Below are 26,730 nucleotides of genomic sequence, written 5' to 3'. Positions count from 1 at the left end.
TATCATTGTGTTTTTTATGATGGCATAAATTCTATGTGGTAGATGAAGGTACCTCTGGAATATCTACAGCTTAAATTCAAGGTCATTCATAAAAAAATATTAAACAGAATAATATACAGAACTAATCTTGTACTATTATTATTATTATCATCATCTAACACAAAACTTTAATATAAAATACAACTGACAAAAATAAGCAGCAGCAAAGTTAAAAAGAAAAAAAATCTATATATATATTTTTTTTTAAGTGCCATTGAGGGACGTAAATTATACAGTAATTCCTAAATTTGACAGTATTTTTTAACAGTATTTTACAATAAAATCCATTTAGAGTAAACCTGCAAATTATTTCGAGCAAACGCAGACTATGTGATCAATATTCATAAAAACCAACAGCTTATTAATCAAATGTTTATTAGTAGTAGAATTTTGCAGCAGTAGTATCTTATCAATTTTCCCCTGTGTTTATAAAAACACTAAAGGACAAACAGGAATTTCTGTCAGCATGACAAATATGCATTCATAATTAGTTATTCTGATTACTAAGATTCTATCATCATATAATGCTAAATTAACATATCATATTATAATGCTTCAACTAACTCTAAGTTTAATAGTGACTATATAAATAGTGTAGATTAATGTATTATGTTTTATAATAATAATTTTTTCTATCGCGTCCATTTTATTAATTTAATATTTATTATTATTTAATCATATTTATATCTGTTTAGGGGTCTTAGACCTTTCCAATGACATATAGTTTGTCATGATTAGGCTCAATATAGTGAAGTACACTTATATTTGTGAAAAGTTGCCTATGCACATATAGCATTCAGTCTTTCAAAGTTCAAAAAGCTCTGGTATTATAGTAATTTGTAATATTTTCTATGTGACATATCAGAATTGATTATTTTTCAGGTTCATAACAATTTGATGTAGGTTGATGATTAAAATGATTAAAATCACCGCAATTTGTTGCTGACTTATAATAATATGCTTACCGACAGCAAAATACCAACACAACTTACACAACATAGATGCAAAGTTGCTCTATGGCAGCTGATTGGTTGTTAAAAATTAAAATCTGCGTCCTGCACGGATGAGTTGCTCTTAAATGAAACCATAAACTGTAATAATTTTTCACAATGCTACTGTTCCAATATATGGATGTTTTTTGTTTGTTCGCTTTCCCTGGTTGTGCATTAGAGGCCTGTCCAGAGGGCGATGGCAGGTGGAGCTATTGTTTTTTTTTGTTTTTCTGAAAGTGGTGTGAAGTGTTTTGTTTTTGCGAGCTGAAACGGCAGAATAATCACGCATAATCATGTCCGGTGGCCTTGAAGTGAGCGCGAAAAAGACATCGTAAAGTTCTCTGCTCGCACTAACTGAATACATAAAGAACTGCATTTCTCCAGACGCTAAACAGACAACAGAAGAAAGAGCTGACAGGCAGATGTTCGGAGAGCGTGACCTCTTCGCACTACACACCGGTGTGTGTGTGTGTGTGTGTGCGTGTGAGTATATCACCAGTGTTTGCCTTCAGAAAGTCTGTCACCCGCATCCCACAGAAACACAGCCTCATCTCTTCTCTCATACATGCGTTCAGTTCTGCACACGCTTGAGAGGTAACGAGTATAACGAGAGGTGTGTGATCTCACCCAGCAGTCTCACGAGTGTAATTACTGCAAACGGAACACACTGTACTGTGGCATTCAGAGAAAGAGAGAGAGAGAGAGGGGTTTAAAACAACACCTGGAGCTGCTGCAGCAATACCATCATAACTGCAATAACGCAAAGGGGAAAAATCATTTTAATTGTTCAAAAGAGGGGTTCTCACATAAGGTGCTTTTCGCTTTAGGATACGCAACCCAAGAACATTCAGCACATCATGTATCGCTTTGAACATTTGGTATTGTTGTTTATGTACTTTCATTATTTATAGAATCCAAAAAGATGCAATCTTATTACCAAACCCAATTTTCAGAGGTTTATGTGAATGTTCATTTTTAAGCCTGGAAAACTTATTTAGAAACTTTTTTGTTTTATTTTTTTATTGTTGTTCAACATCACAATGGCAAAAATGACCCATGATAGTTTCAAGTGTGAAACAACTGAAAATATCATATTCTAGGTTCTTCAAAGTAGCCACCTTTTGCTTTGATTACTGCTTTGCACACTCTTGATGAGCTTTAAGAGGTAGTCACCTGAAATGGTCTTCCAACAGTCTTGAAGGAGCTCCCAGAGATGCTTAGCACTTGTTGGCCCTTTTACCTTCACTCTGCGGTCCAGCTCACCCCAAACCATCTCGATTGGGTTCAGGTGCGGTGACTGTGGAGGCCAGGTCACCTGGCGCAGCACCCCATCACTCTCCTTCTTGGTCAAATAGCCCTTACACAACCTGGAGGCGTGTTTGGGGTCATTGTCCTGTTGAAAATTAAATGATGGTCCAACTAAATGCAAACCGGATGGAATAGCATGCCGCTGCAAGATGCTGTGGTAGCCATGCTGGTTCAGTATGCCTTCAATTTTGAATAAATCCCCAACAGTGTCACCAGCAAAGCACCCCCACACCATCACACCTCCTCCTCCATGCTTCACGGTGGGAGCCAGGCATGTAGAGTCCATCCATTCACCTTTTCTGCGTCGCACAAAGACACAGTGTTTGGAACCAAAGATCTCAAATTTGGACACATCAGACCAAAGCACAGATTTCCACTTGTCTAATGTCTAATCCTTGTGTTCTTTAGCCCAAACAAGTCTCTACTGCTTGTCGTCTGTCTTTAGCAGTGGTTTCTAGCAGATATTCTACCATGAAGGCCTGATTCACAGTCTCCTCTTAACAGTTGTTCTAGAGATGTGTCTGCTGCTAGAACTCTGTGTGGCATTGACCTGGTCTCTGATCTGAGCTGCTGTTAACCTGTGATTTCTGAGGCTGGTGACTCGGATGAACTTATCCTCCGCAGCAGAGGTGACTCTTGGTCTTCCTTTCCTGGGGCGGTCCGCATGTGAGCCAGTTTCTTTGATGCACTTGATGGTTTTTGTGACCGCACTTGGGGACACTTTCAAAGTTTTCCCAATTTTTCAGACTGACTGACCTTCATTTCTTAAAGTAATGATGGCCACTCGTTTTTCTTTACTTAGCTGCTTTTTTCTTGCCATAATACTAACAGTTTATTCAGTGGGACTATCAGCTGTGTATCCACCTGACTTCTGCACAGCACAACTGATGGTCCTAACCCCATTTATAAGGCAAGAAATCCCACTTATTAAACCTGACAGGGCACACCTGTGAAGTGAAAACCATTTAAGGTGACCACCTCTTGAAGCTCATCAAGAGAATGCCAAGAGTGTGCAAAGCAGTAATCAAAGCAAAAGGTGGCTACTTTGAAGAACCTAGAATATGACATATTTTCAGTTTTTCCACATGTGTTAATTCATAGTTTTGATGCCTTCAGTGTGAATCTACAGTTTTCATAGTCATGAAAATAAAGAAAACTCTTTGAATGAGAAGGTGTGTCCTATATTTGGTCTGTACTATATATATATATATGTATATGCAAAAAATAAATACATTGCTCAAATTGAAAATTTTGCATATGACTGCCGATTTTGTGTGTGCCTCTGGTGTTTGAATGTAAGCTTTCAGAAACAGCGTGGCAATAAAGATTTTGTGTGTAAGCAGTTAAAGTAACCATGACCACGGTATAGGAATAGGTCCCTCGTTTTGATATTACTTAAATGAAGATATGAAGCGCATATGATAAAAACACACAAAGAATGTTCTGCATTAAATCTACAACTTAGAATTGAAAGAGTTCAGCTTCGGGTGAAGGAAGAACAAGCGCTGGCTTGGTGCACATTGACCCCAGCTGCTAATAGTGTACAAAACTGCTGTAGCATTCTAGTGACCTTCAAGTGTGTGGATCTAAATGAGAGGGAGTCAGGAGGGGAATGAACAGAGCGTGAAGGAACATGGCAGTAATAATGATAGAGAGAGTGCGTTTGAACCGACAGAGCACGGTAGTCATATTAATGCAGACCACCTGCTTATAACTCAGGTGCTTATTAAGAAATATAAATGAAAGTGTAGCCTGGAATGACTGAGGTGCCATTTACAGAATGTGAGTGCGTCTTTGAAAGTTTGGCCTTGGGCAAAATTGTCGTAGGCTACATCAGAGGAACAGTGTGTGCGTTTGTGTGTGTCCACTATCAAGTGCACAGTTGCTGACTTTGCCTTTTAATTGGCTGCTGATATATGAAATCTGCTGTACATACATGCCTTTTTATAACAAATCAGTGACATACAGAACAGGCCGACAGAGCACATTTTGCATCCAATACACATTCTGTCTTTTCAACCCGTACCACCCATAACAGATCCCCTGTCAAACAAAAATAGAAATGTAACACTTTCACTTCGTCAGCTCACAGTATTGATTCCATGCATTCAACAGATAAATGAAGATTTTCTGTGCAGAAGCAGGAAGTACATTTTTACCAATTAAAAAAAAAAAAGTTTTTCGTTCTTCATTCTAATTCATCTTTTGATTAATTAAAAATAAGAAAAAAAAATTAAAATAAATAAATCAAAAGGCACTATATGAATAAAGGTGACTTGACTGAGCCACAAGTCTTTTTTGATGCAACTTGATTTTTATTCTGTGGTAACAGCCTATAAATATTGTAAATATTGTAAACAAATTTACAAAATATGAAAAAAAAAGGTTTTTAATATTAAGTGTCACAATAAATAAAACATATAATGTCACCAGAAAACCAATAATGCGTACTTTTAAAAATTTTGTAAACAGCAATATGAAAAATGGCAGCAGTGTTCAGCAACTACATACGGTGTAATATAGTTAATTAGTCTGATTTTGTCAGTTCTTTACAGTTGCCAAGCAGCTTGGCACAGAGTGCGATCACAGGTGTGCGTATAATGGCATTATAATGGCTCCAAACATGGCTCATCCAATCAGAATCTACATTACGAGTGTGTTATAAGATCAGAGAGAAGGGCAAAATGTTTGCACACACAGACAATGCTATCTGAAGCACGTAATGAGTGGACATAAGCATCCTGCTATATTTACATGTTTAGTGAAGCAGAACGAGAACGCTATATAAGGATTCATCTGTTTGCCCCAAACACCTGCGTTTGAATGCACGGCTATTATATCAAACTCACGGACAAATCTATACAGATGTATGTGGATCTCAGCTCTACTGACACCGAATAACAAAGACATGTCCGTGTTTGACAGACAGGAAAAGAGAGAGAGGAAAACGAGAGTAAGAGTAAACGAGAGGAGAGTGGGTGAAACAGATTGTGCTGTCAAAGGGGATGGAAAGGGCTCCGTGTGACGTTGCCACGGCAATGCAGAGTGGGACAGAATAAAGTAGCTGTGTGTGTGTGTGTGTGTGTGTGTGGGCGATACATATTTCCCCTCACTCCCTGCCTGACTCACAGCAGCATAAATACTGCAGGCGCTCTCAAAGGCAATGCTCTCATCTGTCCTCTGTCTCTCTCTTGTCCCTCAGGCCTGACAGATACAGTCACTGTCTCACACACTCGCCGAGGCATTTTACGGGACAGTAGGATAAGTGCAGCATAAGACTGATGAGACAGACAGCGAGAATCCCCCCGTGCTTGATGGGAGGCGCTACACGGCGTCTACCAACACAAATAAGACTTGTGGCCCGAATTGGAACGAGTGATGGTTGAACGATGGTATTTAAAGACGCCTTGAGGATCTCATGCTGTTTCGCTTAAAAAAAGGGGCTCTGTGGTCTTAAAGCCGATGAACAGCCTCGGTAAGCATCAAACTTGAACAGAGTTTTGCTCTACTTTGCCTTTATATACCTGCTTGGAGGTTTCAAGCGTACCTAGTGCGGAGTACGTTTAGCTTCAACTCTGAAGCAATTGATTGCGATTTTCAGGATTGCTTCAAAAAAATTAAAAGGCAGGAGTGTTCGATTAGAGTTGGAGCTGAACTTTGCAGGACAGTCGGGAGCAGGGTCGGGCAAGACCTCGATTAGCTGCTTCAGGTGCGTTTGATTCGGGTCGGAGCTAAACTCTGCATGAACTTGGTGACCCCTGATATAGTCAAAAAGCAATCATCAAAAAATGTGAAACAGAGAAACATGCATCTGTACGACCTCCAATGCAGATATAAATATATTTAGTACAACAAAATGTCATTTTTTAACACTCTGTTCTCATTTCGATTATGAAAATCCACACTAATGCACAGAACAACAGAGTACACCAACCATCAAATAAAAGCTTGACTACTAAGAGTTATAGGGCCCCCTCTTGGTGAACCAGAGTATAATCAGTTGTCTGCTCTCTCAACGCAGCACATGCTTGCCATAACACACACCTACACAGATCCATCACCACCCAGCTAGCAGAAAGAATACTGTTACAGTACATGACTCCATCAATATCCATCTGCTCATTAAGACAACTTTAATGAGTGTCTGTGAAGAATAATTCCTTTTCATGGATGTTGAAAACGCGATGGGGGAGTCTAGCATTTTTTTCTCTTGCTATCTTCAGACCATAGTCTATTTCACTTTAACAGTGAATGCTGCGGTCAGGTATCCGTCTTTGCCAATTTGCCTGAGGTGAACCCGTTTAGACTGTCAAGGGTGCGTGAACATCTCAATTACCACGAGGCGGTCAGACGGTTCGGTTAATAATTCACACACTGCACAGGACTGAGGTTCGAATGTCAAAACACTGACAGAAAGCTTTAATAACGTTGCAATAGTAATGAGCTACAAAGCAGACGATTGTGAAATGCCACGAAAAGAGATCTTTAACTGGGAAACGTAAGCTTTGGCTGTTGGTCGGTATGAGTTGCGTAATGTCTGTGCATCTGGTCTGGGGTTAATGCAGTAGGGGTTATGTAAATAAGGCACTGATTCCATGGAGTCATGGAGCAGGGGAGAGAGAGTGAGAGGGAGGAAAGTCATAGGCAAACAGTGAAAAAAAGACACAGAGTGACCCGCCAGGTTTACGTGATCTGAAACTGACGGTTGCATTATTGATCGTGTTTAAAACCCGATGCCAAGATCACATCACGCAGACATTTCTCCAACACCGCTGCTTACTAAATAACATCTAGTCAGCATTGTAGGTGGACAAAGACAGTGCTATCTATTTACGTTATTAAGGATTCTAAATACAAGTTCCTTTACAGCCTATACAGCGTGGATGTGAGAATACTCATACGCCGCTGTTCAAAAGCACCAGGTCCATACGTTCGTCAAAGAAGAAGTATCATATGTTCACCAAAGCATTCATTTTAAAAAATATGATTTCGCGTGGTGACACATGATCGTTTGGTCACCAAAATCATTTTGCTGATTGATGTTTTAGTTTTTTTTGTGAAAAGCTTGATTTTCTAAAACATTTATTTGGAACATTATGAATATCTTGCATTATTTGAACAGAAAAAAAACCTACTTTTTATATAAATACTAGTTTCACACATTAGATTTTATACTGATTTGATTCTGATTGATTTGTAATGAATCAGAATCAAATAACAGCCTTTTTTACTATTGTAAATTACAAAAGCATGCATTTAAAAAATTAACAACATGACCCAAATTGTACAGTTCAGTTTAGATGTGCATTAATTCAAATCACTTGGTCAAAAAAAAAAAAAGTAATTTTCTGGTGAATCAGATTGGTCTGCTTCTTCTGTATGTGTGTGATTTGCTTCTCTTATTAAGAAACTGCTTACAATAGTCATTTGTTTGTGAATTATACTACACTGCTACATTATACCGATGCATTTTCAAATACATTTTTAAACAGAGAAGCTTCTATTCTTTTATCTTTAATGTATAGAGACAACAATAAATCTTTCTCAAGCTGTACGAAGAGGAAGTCATTAAAGTACATTCAAATCCACTGACTCCAACTCGCTATTCAATTTCTAGCAGGCAATGAGCATTACAGTCATTAAATATTCACTTGGTTATCTCTGAGGCTCACTTGAATTTGAATCATTACAGGTTACATTATGGCGCCTTGCGAAGCAATCTGAAGTCGCTTCCCTTAAATGGCGACTTCAAATGCTTGCAGTTAAATAATTGACTGTCTGGGCAGCGAAGAGGCCAGACGGCTGCCTTCAGTTTCAAACACAACCTGTAGCTCTGTTTGCCTGAGCAGCCCGACATGTAAACTTCTGGCCAAACCAATGGCATGAGTTTGGCTGTGACAATGGAAGATGTTGGGGGGAGGGTCTGGGGTAACTGTTTGGATTATTTTCACAATTCAGCTTGGTGCTGCTAGGGAGCGCGCAAATCGCACACCTCGCCTTTTAAGGCCAAGTCATGCAATATCCCAAATCTAAAAACCTGTAAAAAACAGAAACCAACGAAACTCTTTCATGAACCATTAAAGTGTTTTAAGCCGCCTTGATTGAACGTGGGAGGACTGATACCATTCTGTCCATGTGACCCTGCTTCTCCGGCTTCTACCTTCAGGGCTGTATGAGACACAGGGGCGCAGAATGACGCAGTGTCACAGGTTTATCCCTTATCTAATTGCGAAGGCAATTAAGTATTTAATGGGGACACCTGGTGATCGTTCCTCAATCATTTATCAGCTTTCCAGGATGAATAAATGATCAGTGACTGGCACTTTCTTAGTGATTTCGAAACTGGCCCATTTAAAGTTGTTTGTGGCGAGGCCGTGATAAACAGTCTTAAAAGAATATTTAACCCCCCAAAATATGTATGTATTCACTCTCGAGGACATGTGGATGAGTTTGTAGTGAAATTTAGAATTGCGTCACTAGCTATCTCTCCATTCACCTATTTTTATGCACATACACTGGATGTAAACGCTGCATTAATTCTGTTTAAAAAGACTAGATGGAAATACCAAGATGCGGCATTAATCCTGTAATAAAATGCACTAAAACAATTATCCACACATTTGAGTAGGATAAACTGTTTATGCAATAAAAATGTGCATAGACTGCAATGAAAACACATTTACTGAAAAAAATCCTTCATGCGCATTGAAAAAGTCACGCGACTTTGCGCTATGGGACGGATCCCTTGACTAACCAGCAGACCGATCTCGTTCACTACATCTGTATTTTGTTATGGTCACTTAGAAAATCCTGTCAGTTGTCAGCTGTCAAAAGTCAGTTGTCAAAAGTATTTCTGTATAATTGCATCGCACAATTATTCCCAAACAGCAGCATCCACTTCCCGAAGCGATACTGGCATTTATCGTGTTTCATCTGTGCAAGTACTTCATCATAACAATAATATTCAGCGGCTTCTCCTAGTTTTCTTAATAATATTTACCGCAGGTTTACCAGATTTTGTTCTTTTTGACTCGCTGGATGGAAACTGTGCTTTATTCGCGAATGTTTTATGTGATAATCCGATATTGCACATCCGTTGAATTCAAATCTTTGGATGGAAACATATCTGCTCCTGCCAAACACAAAGCTGCGTTCTTGTCATAAGCAAATCGATCATTAATGTTTTTGTTTGATGGCTTGTTTTCAACTTCAAACCTTTGCTTCTGGCTAGGTTCGCTATACATAATACAGCTTTTTGAATCAGGAGAGAAATGTGTGCAAATCATGGGCTTTTCATGGGCTTTTTCCACTGAAAATTAGCTTTATTATGGATCACAATCTCCTAGTTTGTCCAGAAGCAATGGTTTAAGTAACAACACCTTAATAATGCATTTGTTGCAGCTTTTCATTAACAAGATGGACTTGTGTGGGTTACTTATTGATTATTGTGATAATCAATAAGTCATTTATTCTGACGGCACCCATTCACCGCAGAGTAAGATAGCGATGTAATGCTGTAAATCCAACCAAATTCACCTACATCTTGGATGGCCTGAGGGCGAATGCATTTTCAGCGGATTTCTATTTATGGTTGCACTATTACTTTAAAGGAACGTGCAAGACGAGAAAGAAATTTAACCTGCGGAGAGAGAGTGTAGAGAGGTTATATAAGACGATTTCTTTTGTTTCACTACGTGTGTATGCACATGGCACAAGTGTAGGGAAAGACACAGCATGACAAACATGATCAAATTTTGATCTCCGAACTCTAAAAATGACAGAATATGCCACAACATGCAATCCTTTGAGGACCAATGGAAAACAAAACAACCGAGGGTCTGCTTATTTGTCTTGATGAAAATAAGACCAGACAAGTCACCTTTATTTAATGACACAATGCAGTAAAAAGCAAACAAAAACATCCCACCATAAATGTCTTCTGGACTAACCTGCCAGAACCATAAGTCAGACAGAAACTGCAACTGAACTGCAACAACAACCCAGCACCCTGAGCAGAAGTCAGGGTCGTAAATAAGTGAACAAAGAAAGCGATGACAGAAAATAGATCAAATAGATTATGCCCTAAAGTTCTTTCCAGTCAATATTATTCTGTGCATTCCGTCAACTGACAAACAGATATTAATCACCTAGCTCCGCTTGTCCATAAAAGTGTATTTAACAACACCGAGCCGGTCCATAAGTGTATAACATGTAGTAGATGTTATGGTTATGTACTATAAAAGTTTTTTTCCACAGGCCTTTGCATTGCACCAGGATGTAAATCACTGCACTTGGCAGGCGCAGGAGACTGTAAATGCTTCAATTTCTGTTAGTGTTGTGGATCCGAGATGCCTCAAAGTTACATAACAAGCTACAAGTGCACTGTGACCTCCCTATGGAGCTGTTTCCAGGCATCAACGTGCAGTTGCTACGGTGCTACAGGATGAGGTCATTGGACTTATTGGGTTTGAGGTCAGTCGTTTATGACAACATGCTCTAGTGGACTGGGTCACATGCCAGGATGTAACTCTCATTGTCACAAGCCACTGGGGCGTGGCCGAAATGTTTTCTTTCCTGTCTATTTATGTATTCAAAGGTACATAAAAATCTTCTTTAATAAGCATGTTGTCATTTCCGAATTAAAATTTATATAGATATTTTTGTTGAGGCTAATGTAAAAATATGGTAAAAATATAAAAAGTGGTTTGGAATCATATCTTAGAAAACATGCTGTATATAAAACTTTTCTGTGACTTTAAGACAAGTTAGTGCAGTTTGTAGAATGCCATAATTAAGAATTAGTATTTAATGACATTTGTTCAAAAACATTTTAAAATGTATATATTATTTAATCGTACACTTACATATATTGAAGGTGTAAAGAATTTTTGTTTTTATTTGAGGATTACCACAAAAGACATTTGAAATGTTTGTCTATGAAAATCAACAAGAGAACAGTTACAAATATACATAATAATAATAATAATAAAAATCCTTTTATCGTGCACACTCTTACATGAGTGTCTCATGGTGCAACTCCTGAAAACTGAAAACAATTATATTTATGAATCAAAAATACCAAATAAATACATTTATTAAAAAAAAATCTAAATAATAATTATGTTTTCAAGGAAATATTTAATTTTTACTTGATGGTTACACTACATGACACTTAATACGTAACAATTTAAATGAAACACAGGAAACACTTTATTTGAAGGTGTCCTTGTTACATGTTGCTATTACACTTGCTATTAAAATAACAATAAATGATGCATAATTACATACAGGTAACCCTAAGCCAAACTTTAATCCTTAATCTAACAATATAGTATGTACATTTAGTTTATTATTATCGCTTAAGAGTATAATTACGCTGTAACAACAAAGTGTAACATTAAAAAAAGAACGTTTTAAAGATATTATTTTTACATTTTTAAGCTTTAATTTTGAAAAGCTTATTTCTTAGCTTTACTGTTGTCACTAAGGAATTTCCGTGCATATTTGTGTGTAAAAAGAGCTTTGAAATCAAAGAGAGGGCGAGAGAGTTACGATAAATGACCTTCATGAAGCTCAAAAAAGTGCAATAGGCAGTTTACAGTCCACTCCGATACACTGTCATTCAACCAATATGCCCTCCAGCCCTGTAAAGATACCATATGTTATGTGAAAGTAGAGCAGCCCTGTTATGTCAGAATCTTACTTGACAGTGACTTTGGCCATATGTCCACCTCCTACCTACAGCCTTCGAGTCCAACACAAATCAGCACGATTTATCTGTTGTCCATTTGTCCGAAACACGTGCGTGACAGAACTGCCTCATGATGTCACCGGTTTGCTAGCAGCGTGACCCACGGGGACCTATTCCCCGAATACACCCCAGAGAACACGCTATGATAGAGAGCCAAAACCACTAATAAATAAATAGACTAATAAAAGCTAGTGCAAATCCTTTGTTATTGGCTCTCCAGCCTTCTCTAACCCCCTCAGGCTCAGCCAGGAACATTTTGACATTGACAACCAGCTGAAATTCATGGACCACATCACAAAAAAAACAATTGGACAGATCTGACCATTCCCCACAATTTCTTAAGAAGTGTTTTGTCACTTCTAGAACAGACTAGAGTGGTGAAACCACTGCAAAGCCTACAAAGTTACTGTCTCCTAGGATGAATCACTTTTGTTGCAGCATTTTTCTTCTAAAAGTCCCTCTGCATAAAAAGGAAACACTAAATGAATACGTCTAAATGACAAAATTATCATCAGAAATCAGAGCTTTTGGCCCCGAGGCAACCAGTGCTCCTGCTTTCCCTGTGGGAGATATAAGAAACGTGCTGAACGGTATTGAGCGCGAATGAGAACAATGGAAACATCTTCCTCCTCCTCTGGTATCTGGTAACGTCACTCAGAGGAGAACACAATATACATCCGCACGTGGGCGAAAAGAGGAGCAGCACGTCACAGGAGTCTTTCCTCCTACTCTCGGTAGCTACTTCTTTGTTTTGGGTAAGTTCATTTAACAACGACTGTCAAAGACTCGAAAATTCAGAAGGACAAGCAGCAACACAAACACAGAATTAGAAAACCTAAAAATGAAATCCCAAAGACATACTGAATGGATCTGGTGTGCATGTACACGTCTCTTTGAGTTTTACTCAGTGTGTACCTGTAGGCCATGCCAGTCCTGGCTCGGACAGAATCCTGTAATGAGAGTGTGTGTACGTTGAGGAACTCCTCCAGATGTTTTAGTTCTACCTGAGAGTTGGAACGCAGGCACACGAGTGGAGGATAAAGTTTCCCTCCGGCGTTCTGCTTGCCGCAGCGACTCTGACCCCTCTCCTTTTGCCCACCCTTCTGCTTTGGAGTGGGGATATCAGGACAAGTGGCTTTGTACAAGTACATCTTTACTGCTCACGTCCATACAAAGTCCAAGCGGGCCCTCGGGATACAACCTTCTCCTGTTTCTTCAGCCTTTTAGAAGATACAAAACAACCTGGATGTCTTCAGCCAAGTTTTCTTCAGCCAGAATCCTGTTGCTGTCGTCCTTGCTGGTAAAAATCCCCTGATTGAATTTGTCTCTCTGTTCACCGTCTTGTCAGTTACACGTCTGACTGCAGTCGATCGACTCTTAGTTTCACTCTCTAATAAACACCATGGGAATCTGGGACATTTTTCCTGCCTGTATCTCTCCCTCCATCCCTCCCCCTGCTCTCCCACCCTTTCCATCTCTGTCGCTCCACCTCTCTCTCTCTTTCTCCCTCCCTCACTCGCTATTTCATCCCCTATACTATTTTCTGATCCTACTTCCATGCCTCCACAGATATTATAGACTTTGTCTACAGTCGACCTTTGACCCTAGTGCTGGAACTACAACTCTGACATCATGTCTGTTCCAGGGGATTGTGGGAATGAGATGAAGACTTTCTTTCCCATATCTAGATATATCAGCACGCTTGAGCATCCCAGCCAGAATTCCATGGAGACGAGCCAACAAACACACGCAGAGGGGCAGTAATCCATACACGCTCACTGACGGAGCCTGACAAAGTCATACACATATCACAAATTCAGCAGAGACAGAAAAGTACACAGCAAAGCACTGATGGATAGCTGTGCGGATTAGAGGCGGTGGAAAAGTGGTCAGCTACAGAAGCTTCGGCAGAGGTGGTGTAGCTGTCAGTTACGCTTTTGTTTAAGTTTATTTTTAGGAGACGGACGGAGTCCCATAAATAACCCCAATGAATTTTCACACCTGCAAGACTTTCTCAAGAGCACATGAGTTCACGACTGAAAACAGACAACTCTCTCTCTGCCATCGCGACATAAACACAGCAGTAAAACTGGAAACGACACTGGGCGCTTTCAAATATTTTGTTGGGGGACCTTTCAAGTCAAGAAGGTCGAGAGCCATCTTTAGCAAATCTCAAAATTACTATACGTTTTTCTATTATAAATTTGTAACTATGAACAGATTATTGTTGCCATTACAGAACCACTAACCAATCAGAACTAAGTATTGCAGAGAGCTTGCAATATATCATAAACAAGGAGACACCTAAGGCCATTCAGGTCTAGTTAGACGTCCATTCATTGTTCCCATTTAAGCATCCATTTCCGCTCCACTTCTAAAGCATAGTATGATCGGCATCTGTGCGCTTCAGATGCACAAATAAGGCAGAGCTTTAACTGACCTCATATAGTTTTTGCCATTAAAAGATAATGACCTGCAATCGCATTGCTACATTTATTCACGATCGGGACACCCCTGCACGTGTAATAATTTTATAGTGAAGGCCACACGAGGTGTCATATATTTCCTACACCTCACAACTCTTGTAGTTATTAAATCTGATCTGTGTGAGACTAATTATAACTGAACAGTCGCAGCATATTAGCGCTTTAATGATCGCGGCTTGAGAAGGAATGTGAGAAATGTTTTACTGCTAATGGACGGGCAGACCTCTAGCAGCAATTATGCTAGCACCTCAGAATGCGTCTGATTTCTGAGCAGGCTAAAAACAAACAAATGAAGATAAACAAATAGAACAAATATGAGCATACTTTAAAGAGATCAAATTAATTGCTCACCCTCAGATCGTTTCAACCCGGTAATTTGTGACGCATTAATGACTCAAATAAATGTTTTGGAGTAAATCTTAGATGTTTCTGAACCTCCACCGACAGCAACTATCATGTTCAAGACCCAGAAAGGTTTTTTAAATAGCCCATGTGACATCATGAATGTATTCACGTACCTTCATAAAACTATGGTTGAACCACTTGGACTATTTTTGTCCTCACTACCTTGAATGTGGTAGTTGCTTTGCTGTCTTTTGAGGGTCAGAAAGCTCAAGGATTTCTTAAAAAATGGTCTTAAGTGTTTGGAACAACATAAGGGTGAGTATTAATGACACAGTGAACTGTTTTGGGTGAACTATCCCTTTAAATTACAAGCATCACTTTGGAAAAATTCTGTGTGAAGTAAGCCTGAATATAATAATAATAATAATGATAAAATACAATAAAAACATGATACTGAACAAGTTATTACAGTAGCTGCATAATCAGATTCCCTGCTAAAATCCATACATCATCCCTTTACAAGCATACAGTGGGTCTGATTCACTAATAACTGCATGGTTTATTTTAGTATTCATATGCAAAGAATTTCCATTTCAAAACTTCTACCTAATGCACAACACAAACATGATTTTTTTCTTAACCTAGTTTCACATTAAAATGAATAATTAATCCGTAAAGGGGAACAATGTACTGTATAATGTTAAAAGGATTTTCCATTTTATAAACGTAATTAATATGTATTCTGAAGTTTGCAGGGTAACAGAATTCATGTAAAATGAATGGTTCATTTAATTTAATGTTAATAAATTTGGCACGTTCTAAATGTTTGCCTAAGGTTGCTTGTCTGCAAAGCACGTTCATCCTTGCAGCTTTCCATCACATATTATGCTCTAAAAGAAGTGTTCTAGTCTGAAAAACGTGTGGCAAAAATGCTCGAGCAATTCCAAGTGTGCCACCCTCAAAACCAGTTCAAACACAGACCTTTTATACTGTACAGACCCTAGGCTACCAGTATCTATACTGTAATACAGAGAAATCTGTGTTAATACAAACATAGGCCTACCAAGAGAGCATGTGAGCTTTGTTTACAGGTATGTGTCATTTTTTATTTTTAATCACATTGTTTCGTGAATTTTTTATACATTTTAGTTTGAAAAGTATCTGTGAATCAAGATTTTTATTTTATTTTTAATGGAAAAATGTATACATTTACCACACCCACTGTTACTAAAAATGTATGTTAAAATAATGTCTAGTCAAGTGCGTCATCCACTTCATAAAAAATATTAAATATGTAACATTAAAGCAACACTATAATTACTGTGCCTTTAAACTCGGCAGTTCTATTCCCTTGTCAAAGTTTTATTTTCTTACTGCCTTAATTGCCTTTTATTGATTTCCCTGAAGGTATTAAAACTTAAGAATTAAGATCAGTAACAACATTTCTCCTGAAAAATATAGGCTTCATAACTGCGTGACCCAGAATAATTCAAGATTTTCACAGTTCATACTACAAATAAAAATGTAAATTAAAAATCTGGTCTTCAAAATAATGACACCATATATCATCAACTAAACTTATTTGAGATACTTATTAAGTGCTTATTTTTCATTTATGTGCCGACAGAATTAAATACGAAGCTGTAGTAAACTACAAACACGTTAGGACCTCTCTCTTTCTGTTTCGCGACCTATTTCGTCAGATACGTTTTCAGCTTTCAGACAAACAGGATAAAAGGCACCCAGCGTTCTCGCATCCTACATCTGCGGGGCTCCGGCTTTAAACCCTTCCATTAACCTTTTCTGCATGCTTCATTTTCTTAAAGACATAAAAAGCAAAACCAGCTCAAGGACAGGCTTCTGAAGCTGGAAGAGGTAAAAAAGAAACATACGCAGTGTATGGCAGGACGAAAAGATTAGGGGTAGCACACTCTCATCCCAAAACAGCAATAAGACTACTGTTGATGTACAGTACAGTATAAATTATAATTACAGTATAAATTATTGAAGTGGATGTGAAAAGTAGGTTATAACATTCATTGAGTAAAACCAAAAAATATGATTAGAAAGTGTATGGTCATTTACTTTCAAAGGCTAATTCACACAAACAGTAGTTATTGAGCTAAGGATGGTTTACTGTAAAGGTCCTTGAAGCGCCCCTATTAGGGATTTTTGAAAATGACCTTTAATGCAGTGTGTAACATAACTCTGTGAACGAACACATCCTGCAATGTTTGAAACCTGAAAGTGCAACTTGCATTAGGTTACTGTCGCCTTTAAAAGTAAGACTCGACTGAATCATTGAAACTAGTCGTTTTTTAAAATGAATCCCAAGCCATTTCGTGCTGACGTTAACATATCGGCATGCTCATTTGTTGGTCTTTCCGAGTTGGTCTGAATGAAAATGCAAATGAATTCTTTGCCACTAGGTGCCGCTTTTGGAGCGGTAAAATATCGGTGTCCGGTAATGGTTATAAGCAAATCAGCACTTTAAAGATGGTTTATGAAAGGTTCATATTTGGTTTTGGCAGTACCCAAAAAAAAGATTCTTTCATGTTTTTATATTATGCATTTATTTTTACCTTATTTTTTCAATGTATTAATTCAACAATTCATTCCTCTGATGATTATGTGATTTCATTTAAAGCAGTGTTTGTGAGCCTTTAACTCTCTAAACGTGGCATCTACTGACGGATAATGAATTAGCATTTTCATTCAGACCAATGCAAAAAGGCCGACAAGTGGGCAGGCAATATGCTAATGTTTCTTTTTGACATCAGCATGAAACGACTTGGGACTTGTTTCAATTATTCAGAGTCAACTCTTTCTTTTGAAAGACAGTAACTTTACATCACATGCTTTCAGAATGAAAACTTTGCGATAAAAGGTAATTTTCAAAAATCCCTAATAGGGGCACTTTAACCTTTTTTAATGTCAATGACAAAATATGGATTCCCTGTTATTATAAAAACGATTGTAGAATTTTAGCCCATAAAATCAAATCAAATCAAATGTTTTTGGGGTTTCGGATTGTTTTATGCTTTTGAAAGAAGTCTCATATGCTCATATTGCAACTAAAATTACAGCAAAAAATTGTAATACTGTAAAAATATGAATTTAAAATGTTGTTTATTAATGTGATGGCAAAGCTGAATTTCTTTAGCCATTGTTCCAGTCTTTAGATACTTTAGAACTTTTATATATGTATATATATATCTTTACTGTCACTTTAGGAAATGCATTTTCGCTGATAATAATACATAATAATAATAAAAATCTTAAATTGTAAATAAAGCATTTTCATAACTTTTGCCTGGAAATGATATTGATATATTGTATTTTGCCTGATGCCTATTTTCATTTTATTCACAAAACTTAGATCGAGATCAAACCCTGAACATTTTCTCATTATTAAAACTACAAATTTACTAAAACACACATTTTTTTCAGCATTTTCTTGCTCATCAACACACAACGTCAACGAAAAGCTTCTGTGTTCATGTTTTTACAATTTAATTCGTAACAACCAACGCATGAAAAGAGTTAAAGGTCTCATACCTGAATCTATTTTGGCCTTAAACAAACAAAAAAAGGCACTGTGAGAAGGTTTTCTCCGCCGCGAGCAAACAGCTCACATAACTCAGCTTTCAGGACTCACCGGTAAGGCATGCCGGTCTCAAAAGCAACACAATCTTCTCTGGCCCGGCCGCACAGCTTCAAGTACCAGTTGGTTTCCATCTCCTTGATAAGAAAGGCTTTCCTCGCCCGCAGCAGCGCCCCCTGCCGGTGCTGAGCATGGTTATCACGAGTGCTCTCTTGAGAGCTGCGGTGGCCACGGTGCCCTGCCAGAGAAGCAGCTGACTGTCTGCGGTGCCTGGAGGGCTCCTCGGGGCCCCCTCGACCCACCGAACTACTGCGAGCTGCGATCATGGCTGGCAGGGCCCCCTCCCCGCCTTCGGAGCCCGCTGGAGTCTGGGTGCAATCGCAGTACGCCGAGAACGTTCGATCGCAAGTTGACTGAATCTCACTCACAGTCAGCTATGCATTTCTTGGTCTTCTTTTCCTTCTCTTTGTGTGTGCGCGTGATCTTCTTCTCCTGCCTCTCTTATAACCTCCCTGCGTGCTGAGGATGAAACCAGATCTGGCTGAGCTCTTGGGTCCGGCTGCAGGGCTGGGCAGGGCCGGGTTGGATTGGGTTGGGTTGGGTTGGACATGGCAGAAGACAAAGTCATTATGCTAAGCTTGGCTTTAAGACGCCTTGCATGCTAGTTAACGTTAGTAAAAATCATATGACACCAAAAGTGGAGTTAAGCGGCTTTTAGCTTGTGCTAGTGTACTAAAAGTAACATTTAGAAGAGATGATGTACAGTTTTAGAAAAATGGACCATAAAAATAAATTATATACGCCTTTGGTCAACTTTTTACTTTTTATTTATTTTTGTGTACTAATAGAACTAATAATATAGACAACATTATTTTAAGTCTGCTTTAAAAGTCATATATAATGTTACAAAAAAACATCATGAGTGCTTTTTATTTATCAAATAATCCTGATATTAGATACGAAAGTTTTTTTCAACAACGCAAATAATATGATTTTATTTCTTGTGTACAAAAAATTCAGCTTTGCAATCACAAGAATAAAGTTAACATTATTGCATTTAAAATACTTTTTTTCAGTGTTACTGTTTTTACTATATTTTTGTTCAAATGGACAAAAAAAATATATAGAGTCTGTATATTCAATTAGAAAGCCATTATTTTAAATTATAAGTAATATTTCATTTTACTGCGCTTACAGTATTTTTGATCAAATAAACCAGCATGGTGAGCATAAGAGGCTTCTTTCAAAAACCTCCTACCGACCCCAAACTAGTGAATGGCACACCACTCACGAATGGCATTGTATCGTGGACCATGTTTTTCTCCAAACAAAATGTCCTACAGTAACAATAAATCTGCTTATGCAGCAGTACAGTGTACGGCATAAACATGCCATTTTTTTAAAAAAATGTGGAGGGTGCTTCAGTATTTCTCACCAGCTTCAACAGGACATAAGTCAACACAGACAGGACAGAAAATTGCATTCATCAAGCCGTTTCACAGACTCTATTTTCACAGGTCGGCACCCAACAATATCTCATAATCTCTTACTGTAGCGTGACTGCAGGAGCTCGGATGAAGCTCACTGAAGCTTACACTCACCAAACAAACAGACTGTTAAAGCCACGATTAAAATGGTAAAACATTAACTTTCTATATTTAACCATATGGACCAGTCTTCTGGGTCTTTGCACAATATCTAATGTCAAAAGACCGGTGGTTTTACTGCCAGGATATATTGCACTAGCTTGGTGCTGTGATGATATTCTCAAGTACACACTGATAAGACACTCTAAGACCCCTGTAACCTGCAACCTATTCACTTTCACACAGACACACACCTGAACACCCACTTCCTAAACAGAACAAAAATAAAATGGATCATTAGCATGTTCGACAAAGCTCCGTTTGAAACAATTTTTTAAAAAATTCAGAACGGCCCTTTGGGTCATTAACAAAACTAGGTAATACAATCTTAAAGTGATCTACCTAATCAATTCACGCTTACCTCAAGGGTCCGAACGAGATAAATATGGAAATCGTTCAGCAAATTGCCTGCTTCCCCAGAAATCGGTCTTTCACAGCTACCAAAATCAGCATAAAAATTAATCCTTCAAAAAAAAAAAGTTTTATGTTGTTAAAATTTCCTCTCAAGCACTTCGGAGGAGCACGGAAACTTATTTCATGACTGAGTGGAGGAGTTTGAAAGCGACCTGAAAGTCTCCCACCTGAAGGTTACGGAAAAGGACGTCCCAAGACAGGCTCTCTTAATCAATTTCAGCAATGTGCCGGCGTACATGCCAACGGGCTCAAAACAGGAGTGATCGACGTTCTCTGAGTCCATCAAATCTCCTGTCAGAGGTGTGTCATCGCTAAAAAAACGCAGGACAAATCGAGGGACTTTTAGGAGTTGTGAGCGAGTGCCTTGCGCAAACCCGTATGTTGATCACAACAGCAAATATGATATATACGTACATTATAAGAACGAGTATCACCTTGCTGCTGTCGATTAGTTACAATCACTTAGGAATTAATGGGTAATCAAATATGAATTTTAGAGTAACTCAATGCCCGATATTCTCCGCAGCCCCGCGGGCTTTGACCTCGTGGGTCACATTTCCGAAGATGAATGCTATTCTCAAGGCTTAATAATTGATACAGGTAATGTCTATCTGGTCTGGCTGATGATGGGGTTAAGGGCATATGCGTGTGAGGTTTTGGTTTGGGCAAAGTGGCCGGCGAGATGGAAAGTGAGAGCTAGCAGAAGGAGAAGCTAAAGAAACCAGAACCCCTAAGAGTGGACCTCAGGTGTGCCGTGGAGAGGAAACCGGAGCACAAGTAGGTCAGTCTTTGGCCCAGTGACAAAGGTTCACGTCTGAAGCATATCTGACTCCTCTCAGGCTACAGGAGAGCCAAAATACAGACTCTCACGCACAGGAAGATTCATATATTTATATATATATATATATATATATATATATATATACACAGGGGGCAGAGGTGAAAGTATTCATGATCATTCGAGTTACTTGTTTCAGAGTTGGTAACTAAACTCCTCCATTGGTGGCCATTACGTCTGTGTACATCCATCAACAGAGGTCACGACCTATGCACCCGGGATTGCAGAGCCGACTCTGTTACAGTTGCTGTCCCATTGCTCAAATGCTATCACAAAGCCTGTTGCTACGACAGCAAACATAACACAGATCGCAAACACACTCACACATGCAAGCAAAAACCAAACAGTCACATTGTAGACCCGTTCTGAACATGTATACGGCCCCAGGGACAAATCGAAATAAAAAATCCGCAACAGCTCTATTCACTTCCACAGTCAATTTACACATCATTCTGGAAAATCTAGCGGTTGCTCGCTTTTGCGGACAAATATCCAGCGAGTGTCACTAAAGTATAACGCTCTATCATGTTGGAAATATCCCCTACACCAAACCGAAACCTAAAGAGAGTGATATATAATGCAAAAGTAATGTAAAAAAAAAATAATAATTGACAATGACATTCAAAAGTATCAGTTTTCACATTGTGCAGGATGTTAAAATTGTTATAAAAAGTATAAAAAGAAGCCCATATTTACAATAAGCCTAGGTTGAAGTTGAACCTGAAACAAAAAGAGATCTGTGACTTAAAATTATGAATTTTTAGGGGTTAAAGACAATCACAGTTGGACAAACTGAGAATTTAGAAATCATGGCTTTGTCTTAAGAATACTGACTATCTATCTATCTATCTATCTATCTATCTATCTATCTATCTATCTATCTATCTATCTGTCTATCTGTCTATATTTGTGTGTGTGTGCATTAAAAAAATAATTCTAACAATTGAGACAGCAAAAACTTATTTTTGTCATAAAGTACTATTAAATGTAACCAGATGTTTTCAGATATCTTAATGACAAATAAGTAGTGAAATCAAAGTATTAATAAATGTACCGTAGTGTACATTTCTGTAATTAGCTTAAATTCACAGACAAAGTTCACACATACCTGTGGTAAATGTATACATTTTATGTACATGTTTAGTCATTCAATCTGATCATTATTATAATTCATTATAATTATTATAATTATCAGTTCCGCATTCAGAATGTAGCACAGCTTGCACAGAACAGATGGATATATGGTCTCATATCCTTCTATTTCCACATATTAAAATATGTTTTTCATCTCGAGAGTAAAACTATACATCACTTTAACATCGTAATGAACGAGACCGGAAATTAAGCAACGTCGAGAGAGATGGGACTACAAAATATAATGGGAGAGGAATGAAAGATAAATTACTGAGCCATGATAGTGAAGAAGGGAAAAAAATACTGAAAGACTGAATAACTGGTGACGAAAAACGATCTTGATTGCAGTTTGAATCAAGTGGTGCTAAACAGAAAATCATCTAGATTGAAAAAGCTCTAAAAGCATTTCTTTTCTATTGAAATCTGGCTCTTGCCATTTGGTTTGCCATTGAAAAGATTGGTCATGTTCACTTCTTTAAGACACTGATTCTCACACTGCGCCGTCTGAGTAGGGGTCAGATAGGTTACTTACTCTGAAATAATTCATCAAGCCAAATAATATTTGAGTCATAGCCAGGAGAGCTTCAAATATAATTGTCTTAGTCCCAAGGGCTCTCATTCAGCCAAGTGATTTTATTTCAATTGTGAAGGCTGGAGATTAAAACGAAAAGGGGGGAGGAATAATGGAATGATGACTGCCTCTTATCTAAAAGAGCCAAGGGAACGGCTTTATCTCTAGTGGATATGCAGAGCGGGAAAAAAAAAAACCCAGCAGCTTCCATAATTAGTGCACACGAGGAGGCATCAGAGATGGCACGAGATGAGAGAAAGAACAGCAGCAAGGAATAAAATTCTACTGTTATACCTATTAGTTTCTGATTAGCATGCATATATTAGCCACTACTAATTAAGCACGCCTTAATGCCTCATCCTACGTCCCTAATCCTACTCAGTACCTAAACTTACCAACTGCCTCACTAACTAAGCAGCAGATTTGGAATTTATTGAGAGAAAAGTCGTAGCTAATGGTTAACAAGTGTTTCCCATTCTAAAGTGTTACATACGATTCTCTCTCTCTGAACACAAATGCCCAAAGCCCTGTTCTTTCCTTCTGGAATGGTAAACAGATTCTTCCCAGCCACTGTGTAGCAAAGCTTTCCTGACAATCTGGTGTCTAATTACTCCAGTATGCCATTCTAGCCAGACAGAACAGCTGTTCACAGGCTCCACTTCTTTCCACGCACGCTTTTAGATTCATTCTGCGCCGTTTCTCACCTTCACGCACGGTCCAGAATTAACACTCACCAAGGATTTCGTTGGTAAATAAAACAGAGTTAGTCAGCAGTTGGCCGGTTGCGCAGGGGGGGACTTGTACCCCCTAAGGATCGAAAGACTTGACTAAATATTTGTTAATCAATACTGTTTTAGGCTCAAAATTAAATATGCACATTAATATATTTTACTGTTATTAATTGTTAATAAATTAATCAATAAAATCAATCTTACTGATTGGTTTCCCAATGTTGTTTGTATCAAAACCTAACCAAATCTGCTTAATCCGCCATTTTCAGTCATTTTTCATTTAGTAAACGTGTTTGTGTGCTCGCTTTTGACCGTGTAACCTGAATATTGTCCATCGGATATCTGTTTTAAAGCTGTGTGTAATTTACCATTAACGTGTTTTCAGCACATTTAAAGTAAAGTTTACAATAAATTCAAAAAACACTTTACAATAGATAAAATGTAGCTGTTTTGGTTATTGTTTTGCAAGATTAAAAAAACGACGCTGTAACAAGATGATGAAGTGGTTCTGTGCTCTACAGAATCGTTGTGCTCTACAGTAATTCAATGTGACGTCTAACTGCTTAACATAAAAGTCTTTGTTCTGTCAGTTTCTCTCAGAGAGGAAGGAGTGAAATGACTGCCACGCAGCTGTCACATCCCATCGCTTCAATAACAATGAATAAAGAGGAAGAGGAAATGACCATCATTGGGCAGCTCCTCCTGCTGGACAAAGACAAATTTGAAGCGCTGATCCACCGTGACAGCGTTCTGAATGCAACCATCGGCTCTGGCTACTCTCATCTGTCTCTCTGCGGCACGAAAGCATCACAAAAGATGGTCTTACGGACCAGATATCACCTTTCAGCACAAACAACAGACACATTTGCAAACGGAAACCTTTCAGAAATGCATATTGTTATAACGACTGCGTGATCAAATACCTGCCTGGGTGTCATAAATCAACACTATGAACGTTTACCCAGCAGTTCGTTTATCCGTCAGATCAGATTCGTCGAAAGGCTTTTTCTCACCTGTAGGGCACTTTTGAACTTCGGCGACTTCTGTCACTGTCATCTGTCACATCTCGTTCGGCCTCCATTTGATCTATTTAGCCCACCTGAAAACATTTATTAAAAAAACACTTGAGTGAACGGGAGGTCTCTCAGAACCTCTCAACGGTTTCCGTCAGCACAGAACAACACAAACTAATACGCTTATCTGCGCAGCCAACAGTCTGTTGATGATGATTATCTGCTTGGTAAATAACGGTGTGCTTTTTTTAAAATTTGATGGGACTTCAGCTTGATTGATGATTATTGAATTTATTTTTAACAGTCATCACAAAGTAAAGCTAAGTATTAGCTTTTTTTAACTTCTGCTACAAAATAACATGCGTATTTTAATTTTTCCCCATCGAAAATTTTATTTGTAAAATTAGCTTTTATGACACATGTAATGAAAAAAAAAGGTTATTTTAAGACCACCAAACGCACACCTCAACGTCTGCGCTTTGACCTTCTTTTGAGGGCTCAGCGCTTTAACAACTCTTAACCTTTGTGTATATATATTTTTGACTCCGAGTTCATAAATCATAAACACACCCCCGCCCGCAGAGTATTCATGTATCTGACGTGTCGGAGCAGAAACCCCACAGATTCACTGTGAACCCAAGGGCAACCCTTGACACCCTCCAAAATAGTAGCGAGCGCATGCATCCAAACACCTCCCAATGGATCGCATCCATTATTAATCTCACCCCTTTAATGAGCTGCTCACGAAAGCCTGATGAATTATTAAAATCATACCTTGACAGGTCAGACGGTTCGCGTTTATCAGTTCTCAGTGTTTTCAGTGGTCAGTCCAGAGTTGAATGGCCACTTGGCCTTTCTGCCAAGACCATATTCAAGTATTTTGTTTACACCACAGCCACAGTTACTAAGCACACACACACACACACATATAGACTACAAAGGTCTTCCTCAGGAACTCTGGGCTATTCCTCACTGAGGGTGTGTTGTTACACGTCCAATTATAGAAAAATATCATCACTTCACAAGGCATCTGGAGTGGCAAGTGGCTTTAATGTTCACTCATTCTGTCTCACACACCTCATAAATCTTCTTTTCTGCCAAGATGCTATAAATTTCTTCACAGGTGGGGTAAGATGTCTTAAAAAGCAATTTGGTTTAAACATTTAGGCTACGGCAAAATCAGAGCGTAGATGATGCTAACTGACTAGCTAGCTAGCTCACGTTAACTTGAGGTGTTATATAAAGTTCTGATATTTTTATTCAACCATCTATCAACCATTCATTGATTCATTGTCATCATCAAAAAAAAAGTTCTTAGAGTATGAACTGTGTGGGTTTTTTTCAGCAAACTATTAAACATAAAGCATATTGAAACAGGACATTTGTGGTTTCTTGTCATTTTTATTTTATGAATAAGGTAAAGCAAAGAGACAAAGCAATAAACATGTTTTTATTAGTGCTGTTTAAGAGCAACACAGCGAAGGCCTCGGAAGATTTCTGTTCAGAATTGAAACAGTTTCACATTAGATGCAATTTGTGTATGATGCCTCCGATATATTAAAAAGCATTCAGTCTAATCTAAATTTGAAAATACATTTTCAAATCCACAAATAAATTAACATCATAGTTTACAGAGTTTCACAAAAATATACTTCATTGTTTTTTAGCAAAACTATTGCAATAATTATTTTTATATAACAACTGAGAACAAATAGAACTGTTTTATTTATTGTGTCATTTCCAGTGGAAAGAGATCTCAGCTCATGGATCTTTAATGCTTCCACCTGCTGTCAGACATCAGAATTACACATATCTCTTTATTTGTTATCCTCTTAAGATTAAAATTAAGATTTGTTTT

At 38.2% G+C, this 26,730-nt stretch overlaps 1 protein-coding gene across 2 annotated transcripts in view; it reads right to left on the bottom strand.

Annotated features, from left to right (window-relative positions):
- The window catches only part of LOC122335089 (voltage-gated potassium channel subunit beta-1-like), an 82,941-nt gene extending 64,090 nt beyond the window's left edge, over positions 1-18,851 (bottom strand). For both annotated transcript variants that reach the window (XM_043232847.1, XM_043232848.1), the window contains exons 1-2: positions 18,580-18,851; positions 10,723-10,740 (exon numbers count right to left, since the gene is read on the bottom strand). In XM_043232847.1, coding sequence (XP_043088782.1) covers positions 10,723-10,740; positions 18,580-18,851 — 290 coding nt within the window. The remainder of the gene's footprint in view (positions 1-10,722; positions 10,741-18,579) is intronic.
- Positions 18,852-26,730: the final 7,879 nt, after the last annotated feature.

The sequence above is a fragment of the Puntigrus tetrazona genome, unplaced genomic scaffold (assembly GCF_018831695.1).
Source record: "Puntigrus tetrazona isolate hp1 unplaced genomic scaffold, ASM1883169v1 S000000715, whole genome shotgun sequence".
NCBI classification, from domain to species: domain Eukaryota; kingdom Metazoa; phylum Chordata; class Actinopteri; order Cypriniformes; family Cyprinidae; genus Puntigrus; species Puntigrus tetrazona.
This window is presented reverse-complemented; position numbering and strand designations above follow the sequence as displayed.